Genomic DNA, 18,206 nt, shown 5'->3' with positions numbered 1-18,206 from the left:
CAAAAACATTTTCATTAGTCATCTCAATCATGCAGTCACCTGTGATTAGTTCAGAATCCAGAAAGATCATGAATGGGTCCGATGCTGACCAACGGTAAGATATGCCTGCCCGCAGTTTTCAATAAGGGTGTGGTTTGCGCTCAAGTGGTTTGGGGGAAATAAAATCGTGCGTGGCCTACAGTAGCAGCACCATCTTTGATTTCTGGCAGAAATGACAACGAGGCTGTGAGGAATAGACGTACAGTCTCTTCAATGGGCCGTATTGCAGTTTAATTTGTTTTTGGATCGTTCTGCAGAAAAAACATTGAAAAAACATCTTTCCAAGTTGACAAAAAAAACAAACAAAAAAAACAACTCCATACAACATGAGTTGTGGAAAATCAGATGTGATTTAAGAGCTTTTTTCAGCTTTATATCATGCATGCCATTGAAGAGATGGTAAGTCTATCCCTCACAGCCACGCTGTCATTCCCCATAAAAATGGTGCTACTGTGAATCATAGGTGCATCCCAAACCTCACACTTCTGCTTTGTTCTACGCCATTTTGTAGTGTAAGTAGTACGAGTAGTATGTTTACACTGAAAACACAGTAAAAGAAGTGTATTTTAAGTACCAGGATGTACCAGGATAAATGTTCTGCCAGACTAGCAGCGCAGCCAGGTAACTCCGCCCCTTCTAGTATGTAAGGCAAGCCGCATGCACTGAGTGCATGAAGTGTTCAACATTCCACACTCTGTTTTGACTGTTGAAAAAGTGCATCATCCTGGTACTTCAAGTACACTTCTTTTTACTGTGTTTTCAGTGTAAACATGCTACTCACACTACGTACACTACAAAATGGCGTAGAATAGTGCAGAAGTGTGCGGGATAGACCACCCATTATTTTTTCAATGGCATGCATGGTATAAAGCTGTAAAAAGCTCCTAAATCACATCTGATTTTCCACAACTCATGTTGTCTGGAGTTTTTTTTTTTTTTTTTGGAAAGATCCCAATCGAGTGAAGGGATATGTGGAAACTGTGGTTCCGAATTATGGTGATCCAACATTTGCCTCACATTTCAGGATGACAAGGCAAACATTTCTTCTAATGTCTTCAATTGTTGCATGCACCAAGCTGCAGTGGAAACATTTGTAAAGGACTTTAGTTGGATCCATTGTGCGCACTGCCTTTTTAATACGGCGGGGGTTATATACACGTCACTGCTGATTGGGTAACACCTCTGACACACCCACCAAATGAGAGAAAACATGGCTCAAAGCCCGTTTCACACCGTTTCGAGGAAACATGTCGTTCAACCTGGAAACCGTAGCAAAACGGTGCTTTCCGTTTTGAGATTGAACGTGCCCCAGGTGTTAAACAGCGAAAGCTTCTGTGTAATAAATATCCGTTAAGTGTTACATTTGGGACGATACTAAACTTTGAAAATTCATACACTACATGGCTGAGTGCATAGTACATTTTGTAAGTGCATAGTGTATAAAGTGTTGTTTGGGACACAGCTAAGGGATATACTTACTTGGGCACTTTACACTCCAGTCCAATAGGAGGCGCTGTTGGCGAGTTTGTTCCTGCACCTTTAACAAATGATGAGCAGAGGATCAAAGAAGCAGAAGCAGTAGTCATCGGTGGTATGCTGGCGAGTTGCAATAGGCTGGGAAAGCAATGTCTTTTCTCGTGTAATTATCACAAAATATTGATCTTGTGAATGATCACACGCCTGTGCCAGCACAATACGTCGCAATGGCACCGGGTTGGCAAGAGATCGCTGCACAACATGTGGAGCAAATTACGGGATATGTGAGAGAAATCCTATCGTCCGCCCTCGTCTTCCTGAAGTCTGAGCTGGGAATAGACTTGGGCTTGAATCCCGATCTGTGCGCTCCATGGGTGCTGCTCGTAACGGCCTGGCTCGGTCTGGTCCTCATGCTGGTTTTATGGGTCTCGTTCTGTAGTGGTGTTTCGAAAAGTTTTTCGGGGGAGATCGAAAACACCAGTCCAGTTCCACCGGTGAAGAAACCAGACCACAAAGCTGATGAGCCGAAGAGAAGGAACAGAAAGAAGACTGCTGAGAAGGTTTGGTTATTGTTAACTGACATGGGTATGGGCATTCAGGCATCTTTTACGCCATTCAAAACAGCAGTTAAGGGGCGAAATGTGGCGTAAATTACCTACTAAAAAGAGAATGACGCTGTGGAGTGAAACACGTATGTTTGGAATGGTACGTGTCGTGCATTATTTCTGCGTCCCTTTGTTTTTGTTTTTAAATGTCGGTTATTTAAATGCTTCACAGAAAGCTCAGAGGAATGGTCTTGCTGTTGAACCACTGGAAGATGCCAAAGTGGTGGAAACTCGAGGACCACACGATGTGAAGACTGACAAGGTAGTGAAATACATTGGCTACGTTTACATGCACCCTCACAATGCGATTAAACTGTTGCTCATGTAAACAGAATATTGCGATTATGCTAATAATCAGAGTAATGATAATCGCAGTAAGATATGTGGAGTACTCCTATTTTACTAGCTTTATACTTAGGGTGACCAGAATCCTGCTTGTGGAAAACAGGACAGCCCCCTCCCAGCAAAAATAAAACTGATGTATCCTTACCTAGGCGAAGTAGAGGGTGCATCAGCATCTGTAACTGTATGACTGTTACACTGAGTCGAGATTTATCCGGTGTCCATGCTGCGTTCATTAATGAGAACACGCTCCACAGATGTAGATGTCCTAGGCAGACATAAAACAAACTCCACGGCCTTGGCTAAGACTCCGAAGTTGATGGTCTTGCTCTCCAGCTCACGAAAAACATATGTCCATCTCTCAGACACGGCAGTCGAGTGACAGTGTTTTTCGCACAAGCCCACTCATCAAAGAGTGTGGTTTCGTCAATCAAACTGAGAGTGGGGATTCTGGAGTAGAAGTGTTGGAGGCTGCTCTGAATGTCTTTCCACTCTGGGATGTCTCTCAGTAGGGCCCACTCATGTTTTTCTGTGTTCTCCAATGAGCGGCTCCAATTTTGGAGGTAATCCACCAATGCTGAACTGCACAAAAGAAATCATCTGCTCGCATGTCACCAGCTTCAACCAGGGCATCCAACTGCTTTTTAATGTCAGAGGGTATGAATGATTCCTCCAGCCTGGCTTAAAAGACTTTTCTCAGGTCATGAATGTGCAAAACTATGGCTGTGCACAACAGAATGATAAGCAAAAAGTCCTTCAATTGTGTGCACCTTGTCAGATTCAGAGCTTCACAAAAAAATCGCTAACACTTGGTGTGGCACACTTAACTTTAGCAGCATCCACATGCTTTTTTTGTATGGACATGCTGCACGATCTCGGTGCGGCCTCCATGGCGATGGAAAAGCGAGCTCCACAAATCTCACACCTCACTTTACTAAGCTCTGTCTGTGACTCATTTTTAGAAATGTAAACTCTTTTTTTTTTAAAGATCCTCATTACATGTACATTCACGCTTCCTTGACATTTTTCCAGCCGCAGTTTCATTTGTGTGCTCCTTCAAACTGACTCCTCAATCAGTTCACTTACTAGATGTCTATCGATAGGGGATTGTGATTGGATAATTTAATCCAATCATGTACTTCAAATAACACGGTGTGATTTTATTGGTTTTACAAGCCGTATCCTTGGCTACTTTTGATTAGAATACTCATGTAACTGAGAAAGCCGCATAGGCGATAGAGAAATTTTAGGAGAGGGGACATATGGGACAAAACACGATTTTTTCAGAATAAGTCGGGACACTAGAAAAAGTGCTTAAATACGGGACTGTCCCAGGAAAGACGGAATGTCTGGCCACCCTAATTATACTGGCATGTAAACGCTTTAATCACATTTCTTCCAGTCTGACCAAAGTGCGCCAGTGCTGCAGACGGATGATGTTTCACTCAAGCACAGGTTTGAAAACATTGCGAAACAGAAGCTGCTACACTTCTCGGCTTAATGTGAAACAGCAGTTTTCCAGCAGTGGTGCTCCCCAACTGCAGAATCTATAGCCCCACAGCAAAAGAAAACATATTTCCTGAGTTGTGAATGTCCGTTTGCAGTCTTAATTGAATGTGGGTGAGATAAAAAGACCGTATTCCGCAAAAAAATGGCAAGTACGTCTTTCAAACGAGTTTGTCATGGCGGGCGGAACACAACAACATACAGCGCGTGTATTCCGATTCGCAAACAAGTGACTCTTATGAACCGATTCTCTGTAGTGAATCAAAACAGACAGAGCAACCAGTGTAATCTGATAAACAAATGACTATGAACCAATTCATTTCAGTGAATCAATTGAGACAGCGCTTCCAGTGTAGTCGAAAATTACTCTTATTAACTGGTTCTTTTAATAAATCGTTCAGAAAGACTCACAAACTGACTGACTTATTTTCCTTATGCCAAGCTGTATTTAAAGATACATATTTGCAACAAGATGTTTTTTGTAATATTATTTTATAAAAAAGCAATAATCAGTTTATTGGCAAGGAGCATGTAAATGGGATTGAAGAGGTTTGCCCAAATCATGTAAACATCTTAATCTAATTATTCCTTATACTCGAATTATTGATATAATCAGAGTATTGGTGTACATGTAAACGTCTTGTTTCTGACTTGTCACTTTGAAATTGTGGTTTAACTTCATATCATTACACTTACTGTATGTAATGTTTGGGAGTTTTAATCATGCTTCCACAAATGCTCAGGATACTGGCTTATTCTGATTATACTATTTAATAATTTTATATACATACAAGGGCTGTGAATTTGTAATGTTTTTAAACTAATCGCACAGTTTTCTGTGATTAATCGCGATTAATCAAGGTACATCGTACATTAAATATAATCATAAACATATTTACTTTATACTATGTCTCGAACTTGCAAGAAATTGGTTATTCATCATTTATTTTAATTATGTACATGTTCAAATGTTATTTTTTATTTTTATTTTTGAGGATAGAGTTAATTAGACACATTTTTACAGGTATAAATCTTTGATAAAAGTATATGTATACATGCCATAACTCTGTGGACATGCTGTAATTAAAAGTTGGGCAAGATGTTCTGTCGTTTTCCAGTGTACTTCTTTTATTAATGGGATCAAGTGGGCAGATTAAATTCATATCAAGCTCTATTAGCAAGATAAACTTAAGTGTATGTTGCCAATGCATGATTAGACAGCATACATACAGATACAAAACAAATTGAATGCTAAAGTGTAATTTACTTAAGTTTTGAGATTTAAAATGTATTATTTTCTCTGGCTGTCGTTAAGTCTCTATCACGCACACTTTTGGTCCCCCGCGCGGTTTCGCTTTTGACACTGGATTGACTGTTTTCAGGCGATGCGAATAGTTATGGCAGCTTGTTAATTTGTTTTGACTCGCTAAACAGTCAACTATTAATCGCAGAAAAGAGAGCATTAAATTTCCCAGCCCCGATACATACTATATTTTATAAATATGTGACCCCATGACCAATCAGAACTTCCCATACATTTAAATCTGATCAATTATTGGCATACAAACAGTAGATCAAATATGTGAATATTACAACATTCACTCATACACTGAATACATTGAATGCACTTTTTTGTATTGAAAAAAAGAAAGCAAAACAATGACTTATTTCCTTATGTGCAGAGAGAAAGTATGGAAGCCCTGAACCGCAAGGTGAAAAAAAAAAACCGAGGTGATTTATTTATTTATTTTAGGTGTCTTAGTGCCTCCCTAAGCCGATCTTCTAACAGTTTATTTTTATTTTTTGGGGGGCAATTTTTTTTTTTTCCTCAAGAAGCAACACATGAGAATTTTTTTTCTTGCTAGCTAACAATTAGCATGCGGTACCAACCTTGGCAACCAGGTGCCACCAGGATAGGCTCAGGAAGGCACTAAGACGCCTAGTGAAAATGGTTTTTCACCTTGTGGTTCAGGGCTGAAGTTTTGTTTGGTTTTAACCTTGTGTCAAACACCATATGTGTTTATTTGGAGTCAAAGGACATTGATTTGTTATTACATCTGGACTTGCAGATGGAGTAAATCTGATTTAGATTTCTTCAGTTTGACTGAGCAATGTCTAGTGCAAATCAGTTTTTCTTTGTTATGGAACAAGTTTGTACAACAAATCACCATATCTTGTAATTCTGTGTGGCTTTAGGCAAAAAAGAATAAGAAAAAGCCAAAGCAGCCTGTAAAAGAGAAGAAGTCCTCTACATCTGCTGATGGCAAAGAACCCGATGAAGGTATATGTGACGGCTAAAGGTCAAAGGCAAAACGGCTAAAGACACATCTTTTCCATGAGCACCTGAACATACACTCATAATATATATACACACACACACACACACACATACATTCAGTGTGTATATATATATATATATATATATATATATATAATTCTTGTTGCACTCTAATCTCTGTTCTGGATAGTATTTAGCAATTGATGCAATTGAAACTTTGTAATGCAGCACATTTCATACTACTGTCTCCTTAAGATGAATCACTTATGTTGTGTTATTCCTCTTTTTTTTTAAGTTGCTTTGGATAAAAGTGTCTGCCAAATGAATAAATGTAAATGTAGGTATGATTTGATTTACATGTAGTAAATGGGGAGCTGAAGCATAACATGTCCATTGTTTTTTTTTTTTAATCAACATCAAGATTTTAGTTTTTTTTTTTATAATTTTTTTTTTATAAATGTGTTAGGGAAAGTGTATATTATAGGTGCTGTGACATTTCTCAAAGTTTTTATTCACCTTTCAACAAGTTCATTGTAAATTGTGTGACAATTTTAATTAATAGTCTCATTTGTTCTGGTCATAACTGCATGTATAATTAGTATAAAATAATTAGCAAAATGCTGAACCATTTTTCATTAAGTATAGCATGTAACACCGCAGGACAAGTATTTCATGTCAACTACATATATAAGTATTTAATGTAGTAAAAAAGTATTTAGGTCATCATCCTAAAGAGTCCAGACCAAAGCATTTGCTTAATGGATATCTATGACTCAAAGCACAATGTTTATTTGCATACAGGGGTCAGTATCTATGTCATTATTCAGGGTTCCCACCCATCTTGGAAAACCTGGAATTTTGCAATGCAGTTTTCCAGTCATGGAATAAAATAAAAATACTAAAATGTTGTAGTAGTAGATGACAGAGAGCGGATCCCTCTGAAGCATGCAGCACATAAAGGCTATATATTAGGCATGCAGCACATAAAGGCTCATTCTGAGATGCTATTCTTCTCACCACAATTGTACAGAGCGGTAATCTGAGTTACCGTAGACTTTGTCAGTTCAAACCAGTCTGGCCATTCTCTGTTGACCTCTCTCATCAACAAGGCATTTCCATCCACAGAACTGCCCCTCACTGGATGTTTTATGTTTTTGGCACCATTCGGAGTAAACTCTAGAGACTGTTGTGTGAAAATCCCAGGAGATCAGCAGTTACAGAAATACTCAAACCAGCCCATCTGGCACCAACAATCATCCATGGGGGAATAAATGTGATCTCAGTGATTTGGACAGTGGCATGATTGTTGGTGCCAGATGGACTGGTTTGAGTATTTCTGTAACTGCTGATCTCCTGGGATTTTTTTACACACAACAGTCTCTAGAGTTTACGCAGAATGGTGCCAAAACAAAAAACATCCGATGAGCGGCAGTTCTGTGGATGGAAATGCCTTGTTGATGAGAGAGGTCAACAGAGAATGGCCAGACTGGATCGAAATAACAAAGTCTACGGTAACTCAGATAACCGCTCTGTACAATTCCGGTGAGAAGAATATATTCTCAGAATGTTATTCTGAGATGCGTGTTGGCGCTGTTTTGGTGGCACGGAGGGGACCTACACAATATTAGGCAGGTGGTTTTAATGTTGTGGCTGATCAGTGTAGATAATTAAATCACAGCTTTTGGGGTTTAATAATCACACTGGGCCAGTCAAAAAACCAAAAACTATATAGAACTACTGTATAGTAATGTAATGTTTACTGTGATTAAATAATAAAAATGTATTAAAGCAATATCTCACATCTGATGTTTTTTTGTGCAGCGCTTCATTTTAAAAATATCTCCAGTGTTGTTTCGAGTAGTGTTGAGGATTTTGTAGAAAAACACTTCATTTGATAAAAAATAATGTAAAAATTAAGTATTTGTATTTTAATTTGATTCATTTGAATGCATTTGATTAGACACCGCTTTTGTAAAAAATTATTTAAACTGTGAATACAGAATTCAGAAAAAAATAATCTCAATATATATCATGACCTCTTGTGTGTTTTTGCTTAAATATTACAGCACATAAAATGTCCTGGAAAATTATGCCTGGCAAAGAGTAGGAATGCTGATTATTATGCTGTCATATCTATCAGGTACCTGGGAGACCAAGGTCAGTAACCGCGAGAAACGCCAACAACGGCGAAAGGACAAGACTCCAGGTGATGGGTCAGCCAGCCCAAAAGCAACAGCGGCATCGATTGCCACTAATACCATGGAGCAATTCCACACCAGCACTGAAGAACCTGAAATCTTCATCACCACCACCACTGCATCTACACCTACAGTCCAAAGAGAAGTGGATGGTATGTTTACCACTGGAGTCAATTAAGAAACACTGTTTTGAATATATATAATCACAGTGTGTAATTTGCTTTCCATTTTCACATTATTGATGAACAGGCTTGAATATATTATCAGAGAATCTGAATTATTCTCTCCCGTTTTCTCACTTTTTAGTTGATCCACCTCAAATTGAAGCAACTTATGTCCGAGAGACTGTCATTCCACAAGGTAATCACATTTGATAAAAATGAGAAACAGTGTCTTCAGTGTTGATAAATGGGTTGCAGAAATGTGTTTTTGCATCAGCATTGATCATCAGTTACATCACACGTCTTCTGGTCTTCTAGTGATCCCATGTTGGGAGGAAGTGCTGTCTGATAATGGTTCTGGCTGGAGTGATCTTGGCCTGCAGTTTCCTCCTCAAATGGCCAGTGTTCAGGCAGAGAGCTGGACCAGTATGACTCTTCCGACTGAGCATCAGGCTACTGAACCATCTGTCTGGCCCCAAGATATGGAAGGTACTGAAATGAGTATCATTTAGCACTAATTCTTAAAAATATGTCCATGTCATGAGTGTCCTCAGTCTTGCCTTATTTTTCTGGATAAAACAGTTGCAAATCTACTAGTAAATCTACATAATACTTGTTGATTTTTTTATTTTATTTTTTATTCTTAATTCAGGCTCATGGACCATTGTGGATGGATCGCATATTCCAGTCTCATTCAGTGGATTAACTGCTGGTAAATATTACTTTTGAAATGTATATGTAACCTAGAGCTAATAACTTTTTCCTGTAATGCTTACTGTAGTCACATTACACAGTGTAGATACTTAAAGACAATATGAAATTAGGGCAGGACGATTTTTCTTTTTTTCTTTTTTTCGAATTTTATCAATTAAAGGAATATTCTGGATTCAGTACAATCGACTGCATTTAGTCCATATCAGTTTAGAGCAATCGACTGCATTTGTGACAATGTTGATTACCGCCAAAAAAAACAACAACATTTTTTGTCCCTCCTTTAAAAAAAGAAGCAAAAATCGAGGTTACAGTGAGGCACTTACAATGGAAGTGATTGGGGCCAATTTTTGGAGGGTTTAAAGGCAGAAATGTGAAGCTTATTATTTTATAAAAGCGCACATTAATTCTTATGTTAAAACTTGTGTATTATTTTAGCTGTAAAGTTGTTTAAATCTTACTTTTTACAGTCATTTTAAGGCTTTAGGGTTTGTTGACATCACATCATCATGATAATGAAGTTGTAAAATTGACTATAACTTCCCACAGAAAAGGTTAGTAAGCAATTTTATCACACTAAAATCATGTTAACATGCATTGTTTATGTCTTGCGGCTATAGTTTTGAAACCGTGAGTATTTTAACATTTACGGATTGGCCCCATTCACAAGGTTTTTCATCAAAATATTAGCAAACGCTACAGTTAGATACGTTGTTGAGCCACCAAAGGCTGAATAACTACGTGAAATTTTTTTTCATAGCCCTTGGATTGATGTTTCCTCCAATCTAATCAGCTGCACGTGTGTGTATTCTAAATGAACGTAACCTAGGTTAAAAACATGGAGACTGGTAAAAAAGCAGGTAGTATTTCAAGTGTGATTGTACAGTGTGATTGAAGCTTCACTTCATCCTGCATGTATACAATGGCTTAATGATAATCATTTATTAATTCATATTGCTGTGCTGCTAAGCATGTACCGCACATTCCTGCTAGAGGGCGCTGTGTGCTCACACAGCACTGACTGAAGTGGTGAAAGCAGTTTGTCAGATTTTTAAATGCAGCTGTTTTATGTTTTGTAAATCGTGCAAGGCCATATTACAATTTAAATCTTAATTCAATCAATAGTATCAATAATAGAAGTCAAAGTCTTGCAAAGCGTTTTATTTTTTTTCCATGTCCATATTTTCACGTCCGTAATGCAAGTTCATTTCCTGATCCAAACTGGGCGAAAAAAATGTTTCTGATGTCTGGACACTTTTCTACAGGGGTTTATGATTAAACTTGCAAATTGTTTGATATACAATGAATACTTTCTAGATAAATGTATCATTTTTAGATAACTGTCGTGATAGATGTGGTTTCGATAATTAATGCCTACATTGGCTAAGTATTTGGGAGTTTTCTTATTTTATTCTAATATTTCTGAGCATTTGTGTTATTTAAAAGAAAATTAGATCTTTATTTTACATTTACAATGTTTGATAACTTCCTGTGTGGTGCACTTTGTGTTTTGTACGTTTTTCTTGCACATCTATTTTTTTCTATAAAGAGAGCTTTGATTTTCCTAACCAGGTTGCTTTGCATTCTAATAAATAACATAATATTTGAATCATGTTGACGTTACTTTTTAGTTGAGTATATTTAAAAGTTGAAAAAAAAGACCTGAATCGTGAATCGTCCTTAAGTTCGAAAAGAATCAAGATTTTATTTTTGTCATATCACCCAGCCCTAAATGAAATACAAATTGACCTTATTTACTTTCTTAATAAATGGACTTGGTGTTACTCTGCATTATTAATCAATGCTGTTTAGCTAAAAAGGATACAAAAATATTAGCCTTTTTTATAGTCTTCCATCAAAATGTAATAACTTAAGTATTAAATTATATTAACCATTAATATCAAAGCTTAACAAATCTTGATGGATAAATCTTGTCCCACACTCGTTTGTTTCCTTATAAATAATTCATTTTAGTCAGAAATGCGCCCTGTTATTATTATGGGTGTTAAATGTGTTGCTAATGTGGTTGCAAACTATTGTTTTCATTAGCAAAAAAGTTTGCAGTCCCTGACTTGAGTTGGAGTGCTCAGCCTCCTGTTCAAGTGGATGACGAATGGTCTGGAATAAGTAAGAATTTCACACACAAAACCTGCTCTAGTATATGTAAAAAACAAACAAAAATTATTATTTTTTTTAATTCTCAGCGTTATGGAACTCTTTAGAATGGCTGTTTTTGGTTTCTTAGACAGCACATCTGCTGATCCATTGTCGAATTGGAATGCTCCATCAGAGGAGTGGGGCAACTATGTGGAGCAGCAGCCTGTGCGCAAAGCACAGGTGGAGCAACCAGTCCTGGAGGTGGTGCAGGTTAGTTAGGGATGGAATTGAATTCTAGTTTCAGACCAAGCAGTCGAACCAAGTGTGACAACGGTCTACCATTTTCCTCTTTCCATTTATTAGGAGTCTGATACTGAGAAAGAGAAGGATGAAGCAGGTGCCCCTGGTAGCGGTAAAGCTAAAAAGAAGAAAAAGAAAAAGAAGAAGGTAGAAGATGCTGGAGCATCTGCTCAGGTGACATTACCAATGTTTCCATGCCCAGACATGATCCATAAAGTGTTGATTGGCTACTCCTGACCTAATTAATAGACACTACATTTTTTTCTTTGATTCTACTCTGGTTCAGTCCCAGGTGAAGGCAGAGAGAGATGCAAGCACTGCAACACAGGCACAGAGCACGGCTGGAAATATTTTAGCTGCCACAGTAGGGGTGAGGATTTTTTATTTTTCCACATACTTCAGGCTTTTAGCAACAACACCATCCCAAAGCACCCAGACTGCAGATCATGTGTAGTTGTGTTGTTCTTTCCCACAGACACGTGTTGAAATGTCACGTGCCGTATCATCATCTCCTGTACAAACACAGCAGAGACCGGAGCCAACTGACAAGCCCACATCTTTACCAACACAAAGTAGGTTTAACCTATTTTAAGCATTCAAAGTCCAATAAGAAAGTCAGTTTAATGTGAATTTGTTTTCTCTCTCTCCTATAAGGACCTATTATCTGCTTGAGCGTATATAGTTAAACAATGAGGGCTGTCAAATTTAGGTTCTTAAGTATGTGATTAAATATTCTAGGTTCAATACAAGTTAAGCTCATTCGACAGCATATGTGGCATAATGTTGATTACCACAAAACATTTATTTAGACTCTTTTAATAAAGCAAAAATGGAGGTTACAGTGAGTCACTTACATTGGAAATAAATTGGGCCAATTTTTGGAGGGTTTAAAGGCAGGAATGTGAAGCTTATTTTATTAAAGCACTTACATTAAAGGTGCACTCAGTAACTTTTGTCTTTGTGTCATCTTGGACTTGCACTGACACCTAGCGGCTTGGATGCAGCATAATTTAAAATCAATAATTTTCAGTTTCAGATGCCATTGTAGAAATGTAGTATTCACAGTCAGCCACGATTACTTTAATCAATGAGAGAAAGTGTCAAATAACAGGACTGTTACTGACATTAAGCAAGTAGTATTCAGCTGGTCATGTGATTCTAACATAGCAGCCCCCATGTGTGGACCCTCTCCATGTAGAATAAAACGGCTTTTTTATAAGGTAACTGATATGACTGGAGTCTTCATTTTAATGTGAGTGGCCATGATTTCCTACATGTATTGCAAAATTACAATTTACGGAAGCCCTGAACCGCACTCTGAAAAAAAGTTTAGGTGTCTTAATGCCTTCCTGAGCCTGTCTCAATAATAAATTATTTTACCTCAAAATTATTTATTTTTTAAAATAAAATAAAATAAAAATTCTCCTGAAGAGGGAACACCTGAGGAAAAAAAATTAATTTGTTTTGCATGCTAGCTTACAATTAGCATGTGGTACCAACCTTGCCCACCAGGTTCTACTATCAGTAAGCATGAAATCTTACAAGGTATCAGATGACAGCTGTGGTACTTGATCTGTTGATTTATGGTTGTATAATACTCTTAACAAGAATGTTTCGCGAATCTTAAGGCAAAAACATAAATAATGTTTGAGAGTCTACTAATACATGAAAGCCCAAAATAAAATTAATATACCTCAGGTTACATATGTGTCATATGTCATTTGTTGTCAAGTGTAACAACGGGAGTTATTTCTAGTTGTTTTATGGCATTCACCACCGGGAATATGGATGCTGCTATTGATAATGTGCTTTTTTAATTTGTTGGCCCATGTAAACATGCGCTAGATAGATGTATTTGACCGTTTTGACACCTCTCACTTTGAGAGAAGAAAAAAAAAAATCTTTAGAGAGAGAAAAATTGTTTTTTTTTTTTGAGAAAGAAAAATTTTTTTTTAGGACATAGGCTCAGGAAGGCACTAAGACACTTTTTTAAAAAAAATAAAACATTTCACCTTGTGAATTGTTTTTTTCACAGTGCGGTTCAGGGCTTCCGTAACAATTCAAGTGTTAAGGAGTTTACACTTTTAATCCTTCTGTTAAAATTGTTTAAATCATTGTTTTTACAAGCCTTTTAGGGTTGACGGCATTACGTTGTCATGGCAACAAAGTTACACAATTGGAAATACAGTATCTTTACGCAGAAAATGTTAGTAATTGATTTTATCACACTAAAATTGTGTTAACGCATGTTGTTTACGTATTGTTTTTTTAACTTTTGAAACTGAGTATTTGAACATTTACTGATTGGCCCCCATTCACCCCAAGTGCCTCACTGTAACCCAGATTTTTTGCTTTTCTTTTTTTTTTTTAAAGAAAAGGAGGGACAAAATAAGTTAAAATAAATTTTGTGGTAATCAACATTTTGCCACAAATGCTGTTGAATCAGCTTAACTTGTATTGAACCCAGAATATTCATTTAACACTGTACATTTTTTTTTAATCCATTTACAAATTTATTCAATTTTGACATTACTTTGTTCAAGTCATCAGCAGTCTTTAAAGTATTTTATTTATAAATCAAATCCAAATGGGACATTTAACAAAAGTAATTTGCATTCTTTGTACAGTGCATCCGGAAAGTATTCACAGCGCTTCACTTTTTCCACATTTTGTTATGTTACAGCCTTATTCCAAAATGGATTAAATTCATTATTTTCCTCAAAATTCTACAAACAATACCCCATAATGACAATGTGAAAGAAGTTTGTTTGAAATCTTTGCAAATTTATTAAAAATAAAAACGAAAAAAAAATCACATGTACATAAGTATTCATAGCCTTTGCCATGATGCTCAAAATTGAGCTCAGGTGCATCCTGTTTCCACTGATCATCCTTGAGATGTTTCTACAACTTTATTGGAGTCCACCTGTGGTAAATTCAGTTGATTGGACATGATTTGGAAAGGCACACACCTGTCTATATAAGGTCCCACAGTTAACAGTGCATGTCAGAGCACAAACCAAGCCATGAAGTCCAAGGAATTGTCTTTAGACCTCTGAGACAGGATTGTATCAATGCACAGATCTGGGGAAGGGTACAGAAAAATGTCTGCAGCATTGAAGGTCCCAATGAGCACAGTGGCCTCCATCATCCGTAAATGGAAGAAGTTTGGAACCACCAGGACTCTTCCTAGTGCTGGCTGCCTGGCCAAACTGAGCGATCGGGGGAGAAGGGCCTTAGTCAGGGAGGTGACCAAGAACCCGATGGTCACTCTGACAGAACTCCAGCATTTCTCTGTGGAGAGAGGAGAACCTTCCAGAAGAACAACCATCTCTGCAGCACTCCACCAATCAGGCCTGTATGGTAGAGTGGCCAGACGGAAGACACTCCTCAGTAAAAGGCACATGACAACCTGCCTGGAGTTTGCCAAAAGGCACCTGAAGGACTCTCAGACCATGAGAAACAAAGATTGAACTCTTTGGCCTGAATGGCAAGCATCATGTCTGGAGGAAACCAGGCACCGCTCATCACCTGGCCAATACCATCCCTACAGTGAAGCATGGTGGTGGCAGCATCATGCTGTGGGGATGTTTTTCAGCGGCAGGAACTGGGAGACTAGTCAGGATCGAGGGAAAGATGAATGCAGCAATGTACAGAGACATCCTTGATGAAAACCTGCTCCAGAGTGCTCTGGACCTCAGACTGGGGTGAAGGTCCATCTTCCAACAGGACAACAACCCTAAGCACACAGCCAAGATAACAAAGGAGTGGCTCCGGGACAACTCTGTGAATGTCCTTGAGTGGCCCAGCCAGAGTCCAGACTTGAACCCGATTGAACATCTCTGGAGAGATCTGAAAATGGCTGTGCACCGACGCTCCCCATCCAACCTGATGGAGCTTGAGAGGTCCTGCAAAGAAGAGTGGGATAAACTGCCCAAAAATAGGTGTGCCAAGCTTGTAGCATCGTACTCAAAAAGACTTGAGGCTGTAATTGGTGCCAAAGGTGCTTCAACAAAGTATTGAGCAAAGGCTGTGAATACTTATGTTCATGTGATTTTTTTTGATTATTTTTTTTCTTTTTAATAAATTTGCAAAGATTTCAAACAAACTTCTTTCACGTTGTCATTATGGGGTATTGTTTGTAGAATTTTGAGGAAAATAATGAATTTAATCCATTTTGGAAGAAGGCTGTAACATAACAAAATGTGGAAAAAGTGAAGTGCTGTGAATACTTTCCGGATGCACTGTATGTTGAAATTGAACTATTAGTAGCTATGTTTTCATCCAAGTTGCGCATTTAATTTATACGAAAAACCCTAATATCACAAAAACAATGTGCGAATAAAGCCGCATCTCCCATGTGTTCAATAGAACAAATTGGTCACTTCCGTAGAAAGTATAGCCACTACGTCTCTTGTATTAATAAAATACTCACGGAGGGGGCCTGGGTAGCTCAGTGGTAAAGACACTGGCTACCACCCCTGGAGTTCGCTAGTTCGAATCCCAGGGCATGCTGAGTGACTCCAGCCAGGTCTCCTAAGCAACCACATTGGCCCGGTTGCTAGGGAGGGTAGAGTCACATGGGGTAACCTCCTTGTGGTCGCTATAATGTGGTTCGTTCTCGGTGGGGCGCGTGGTGAGTTGTGCGTGGTTGCTGCGGTGGATGGCGTGAAGCCTCCACATGCGCTATGTCTCCGTGGCAATGCGCTCAAGCCACGTGATAAGATGCGCGGGTTGACGATCTCAGACGCTGAGGCAACTGGGATTCGTCCTCCGCCACCCGGACTGAGGCGTGTCACTACGCCACCACGAGGACTTAAAAGCGCATTGGGAACTGGGCATTCCAAATTGAGAGAAAAAGGGGAAAAAAATAAAATAAATACTCAAGGTTTAGAGCACACAGACAAAACACTCCAGAAGAACTTGTCTCATGTTTGGGAGGGACAGCGCTTCACAAAATTCTGGGAGCACTGTGTGTGTGCGTTCCTCCTTCCTTATGACTCAGTTCAAGTTTGTATTCATCTTATTTGCTCTGCAAACTCTAAGGCTTTGGATTTTCAGGACACCGTTATTTCAGGATGACCAGAGCAACATTTCAGATGTAATGGCTGGTCCACTGGTTAGTCCAGTTATGAATGAACTATTCAGTCACAATACTTCTTTGATGCACATCATGTATTCCTAATAAATTCAGTAGGAATTTCAATCACCCCACGAGCAAAACACCATCACTTTCTTTTTTTTTTTTTTTGTGTGAATAAAAATTTCTGAGATATTTTCTACTTTTCCTCTGCTAGAAAAAACAGAGGACAACTGGGAGTCTCCAAAACAAGTCAAAAAGAAGGCACGGAGAGAGACATGAGTGTGTTGCCTGTGTACAGAAAAGAGACGACAGCATATGCAATCTTTGGGTTGTACAGAATTTCGCACTTGATCAGTGACTGTACTTTTTTGATACCCCTAATTCACTGTCTTGTGAATCCCATCCCAGTGTCCCCATCCCATTAGGTGTATCTAGACATTGTTCTAGAACATTACACATCATACGAAGGGACACTTAAAAATCAGAGTAGTCTTTCTTTCCTTTTTTTTATGTACATTATATAAATTGACAGTACATTTGATATTTGTATTTGCAGCAAAATGTTTTTTTAAGAAGAAACTAGATCCCCGGTTCTTTTCATAAAGCACTAGCGACATATCAAGAGCTGTGTGGCCAAGCAATGTTGACCACGACACACTTATGATATCCGCACAGAGATGTAAAGGGACCGTTTAGTCCCGGTTGAATTCCCAGGAACCAATAGATCATCGTTGACCTGTTACATGAGGGTGTTTCAATCTTCATTTATGAAACATCGGGGCAGCCAGACTAAACGGAGTGCACTAACAGATGTACTTGAAGGGAAAGTTCACCCAAAAATGAAAATCTGTCATCATTTACTCACCCTTGTTGTTCCAAACCTGACTTTTTTTTCTTCCGTGGAACACAAAAGGAGATGTTAAGCCGAATGTGGTTACTGAGACTAACATACTGCCTAATATCTCCTTTTGTGTTCCACTGATGAAAGAAAGTCATACGGGTTTGGAACAACATGAGATTAAGTACTGGGGGGAACAAGTGTGTTATACTATGGAAAAGAAACAAATCAAGCCATATGTGTAAACAGCAACTAACTGTAAGAGACTTGCTGTTGGTGAGCGCAAGTAGATCACGCTAATATAAGACAAACAACTTTTTAACCTGCTTTGGTGAAGTAGTAGTGACGTCGGCTGGGTGTTTGTGATCAATGTTACACCAGGTACAGCAGTGTCAGGACAATTCCTATGCCTTAACTTGTGTTGTACATGATGGCAGCAAAGATACAGTATGTCAGTTGCATGTGGTTTCTTCTTTCTTTTTATTGTGTCTTTCTTAAGTCATGTTTAACGAGTAATAAAGAGTTTCATTGCACACCTGCCTCAGTGCCTGACATTTACTGTTAGCAGATAT

General features: G+C 38.4%; 1 protein-coding gene across 1 annotated transcript; it reads left to right on the top strand.

Annotated features, from left to right (window-relative positions):
* The first annotated feature begins 1,601 nt into the window (after positions 1-1,601).
* LOC127454623 (protein LYRIC-like) lies at positions 1,602-18,167 on the top strand. The gene is made up of 13 exons (XM_051721949.1): positions 1,602-2,075; positions 2,293-2,382; positions 6,165-6,249; positions 8,387-8,596; positions 8,751-8,804; positions 8,924-9,094; positions 9,258-9,317; positions 11,366-11,443; positions 11,562-11,683; positions 11,777-11,887; positions 12,000-12,083; positions 12,189-12,285; positions 17,011-18,167. The coding sequence occupies exons 1-13, from the start codon at positions 1,743-1,745 to the stop codon at positions 17,073-17,075; spliced, it is 1,560 nt and encodes a 519-aa protein (XP_051577909.1). The 5' UTR covers positions 1,602-1,742; the 3' UTR covers positions 17,076-18,167.
* Positions 18,168-18,206: the final 39 nt, after the last annotated feature.

Source organism: Myxocyprinus asiaticus, chromosome 16, assembly GCF_019703515.2.
Source record: "Myxocyprinus asiaticus isolate MX2 ecotype Aquarium Trade chromosome 16, UBuf_Myxa_2, whole genome shotgun sequence".
Classification (NCBI taxonomy): Eukaryota; Metazoa; Chordata; class Actinopteri; order Cypriniformes; family Catostomidae; genus Myxocyprinus; species Myxocyprinus asiaticus.
The sequence above is the reverse complement of the archived record's forward strand: the minus strand, read 5'-3'. Positions and strand labels throughout refer to the sequence as shown.

Excerpts from the sequence above, each read along its gene's own strand:
- LOC127454623 (XM_051721949.1), top strand. The coding sequence starts at position 1,743 with ATGGCACCGGGTTGGCAAGAGATCGCTGCACAACATGTGGAGCAAATT. Across the intron at positions 9,318-11,365 it reads ATTCAGTGGATTAACTGCTG|CAAAAAAGTTTGCAGTCCCT; the intron begins GTAAATATTACT and ends TGTTTTCATTAG. Across the intron at positions 11,444-11,561 it reads TGACGAATGGTCTGGAATAA|ACAGCACATCTGCTGATCCA; the intron begins GTAAGAATTTCA and ends TTGGTTTCTTAG.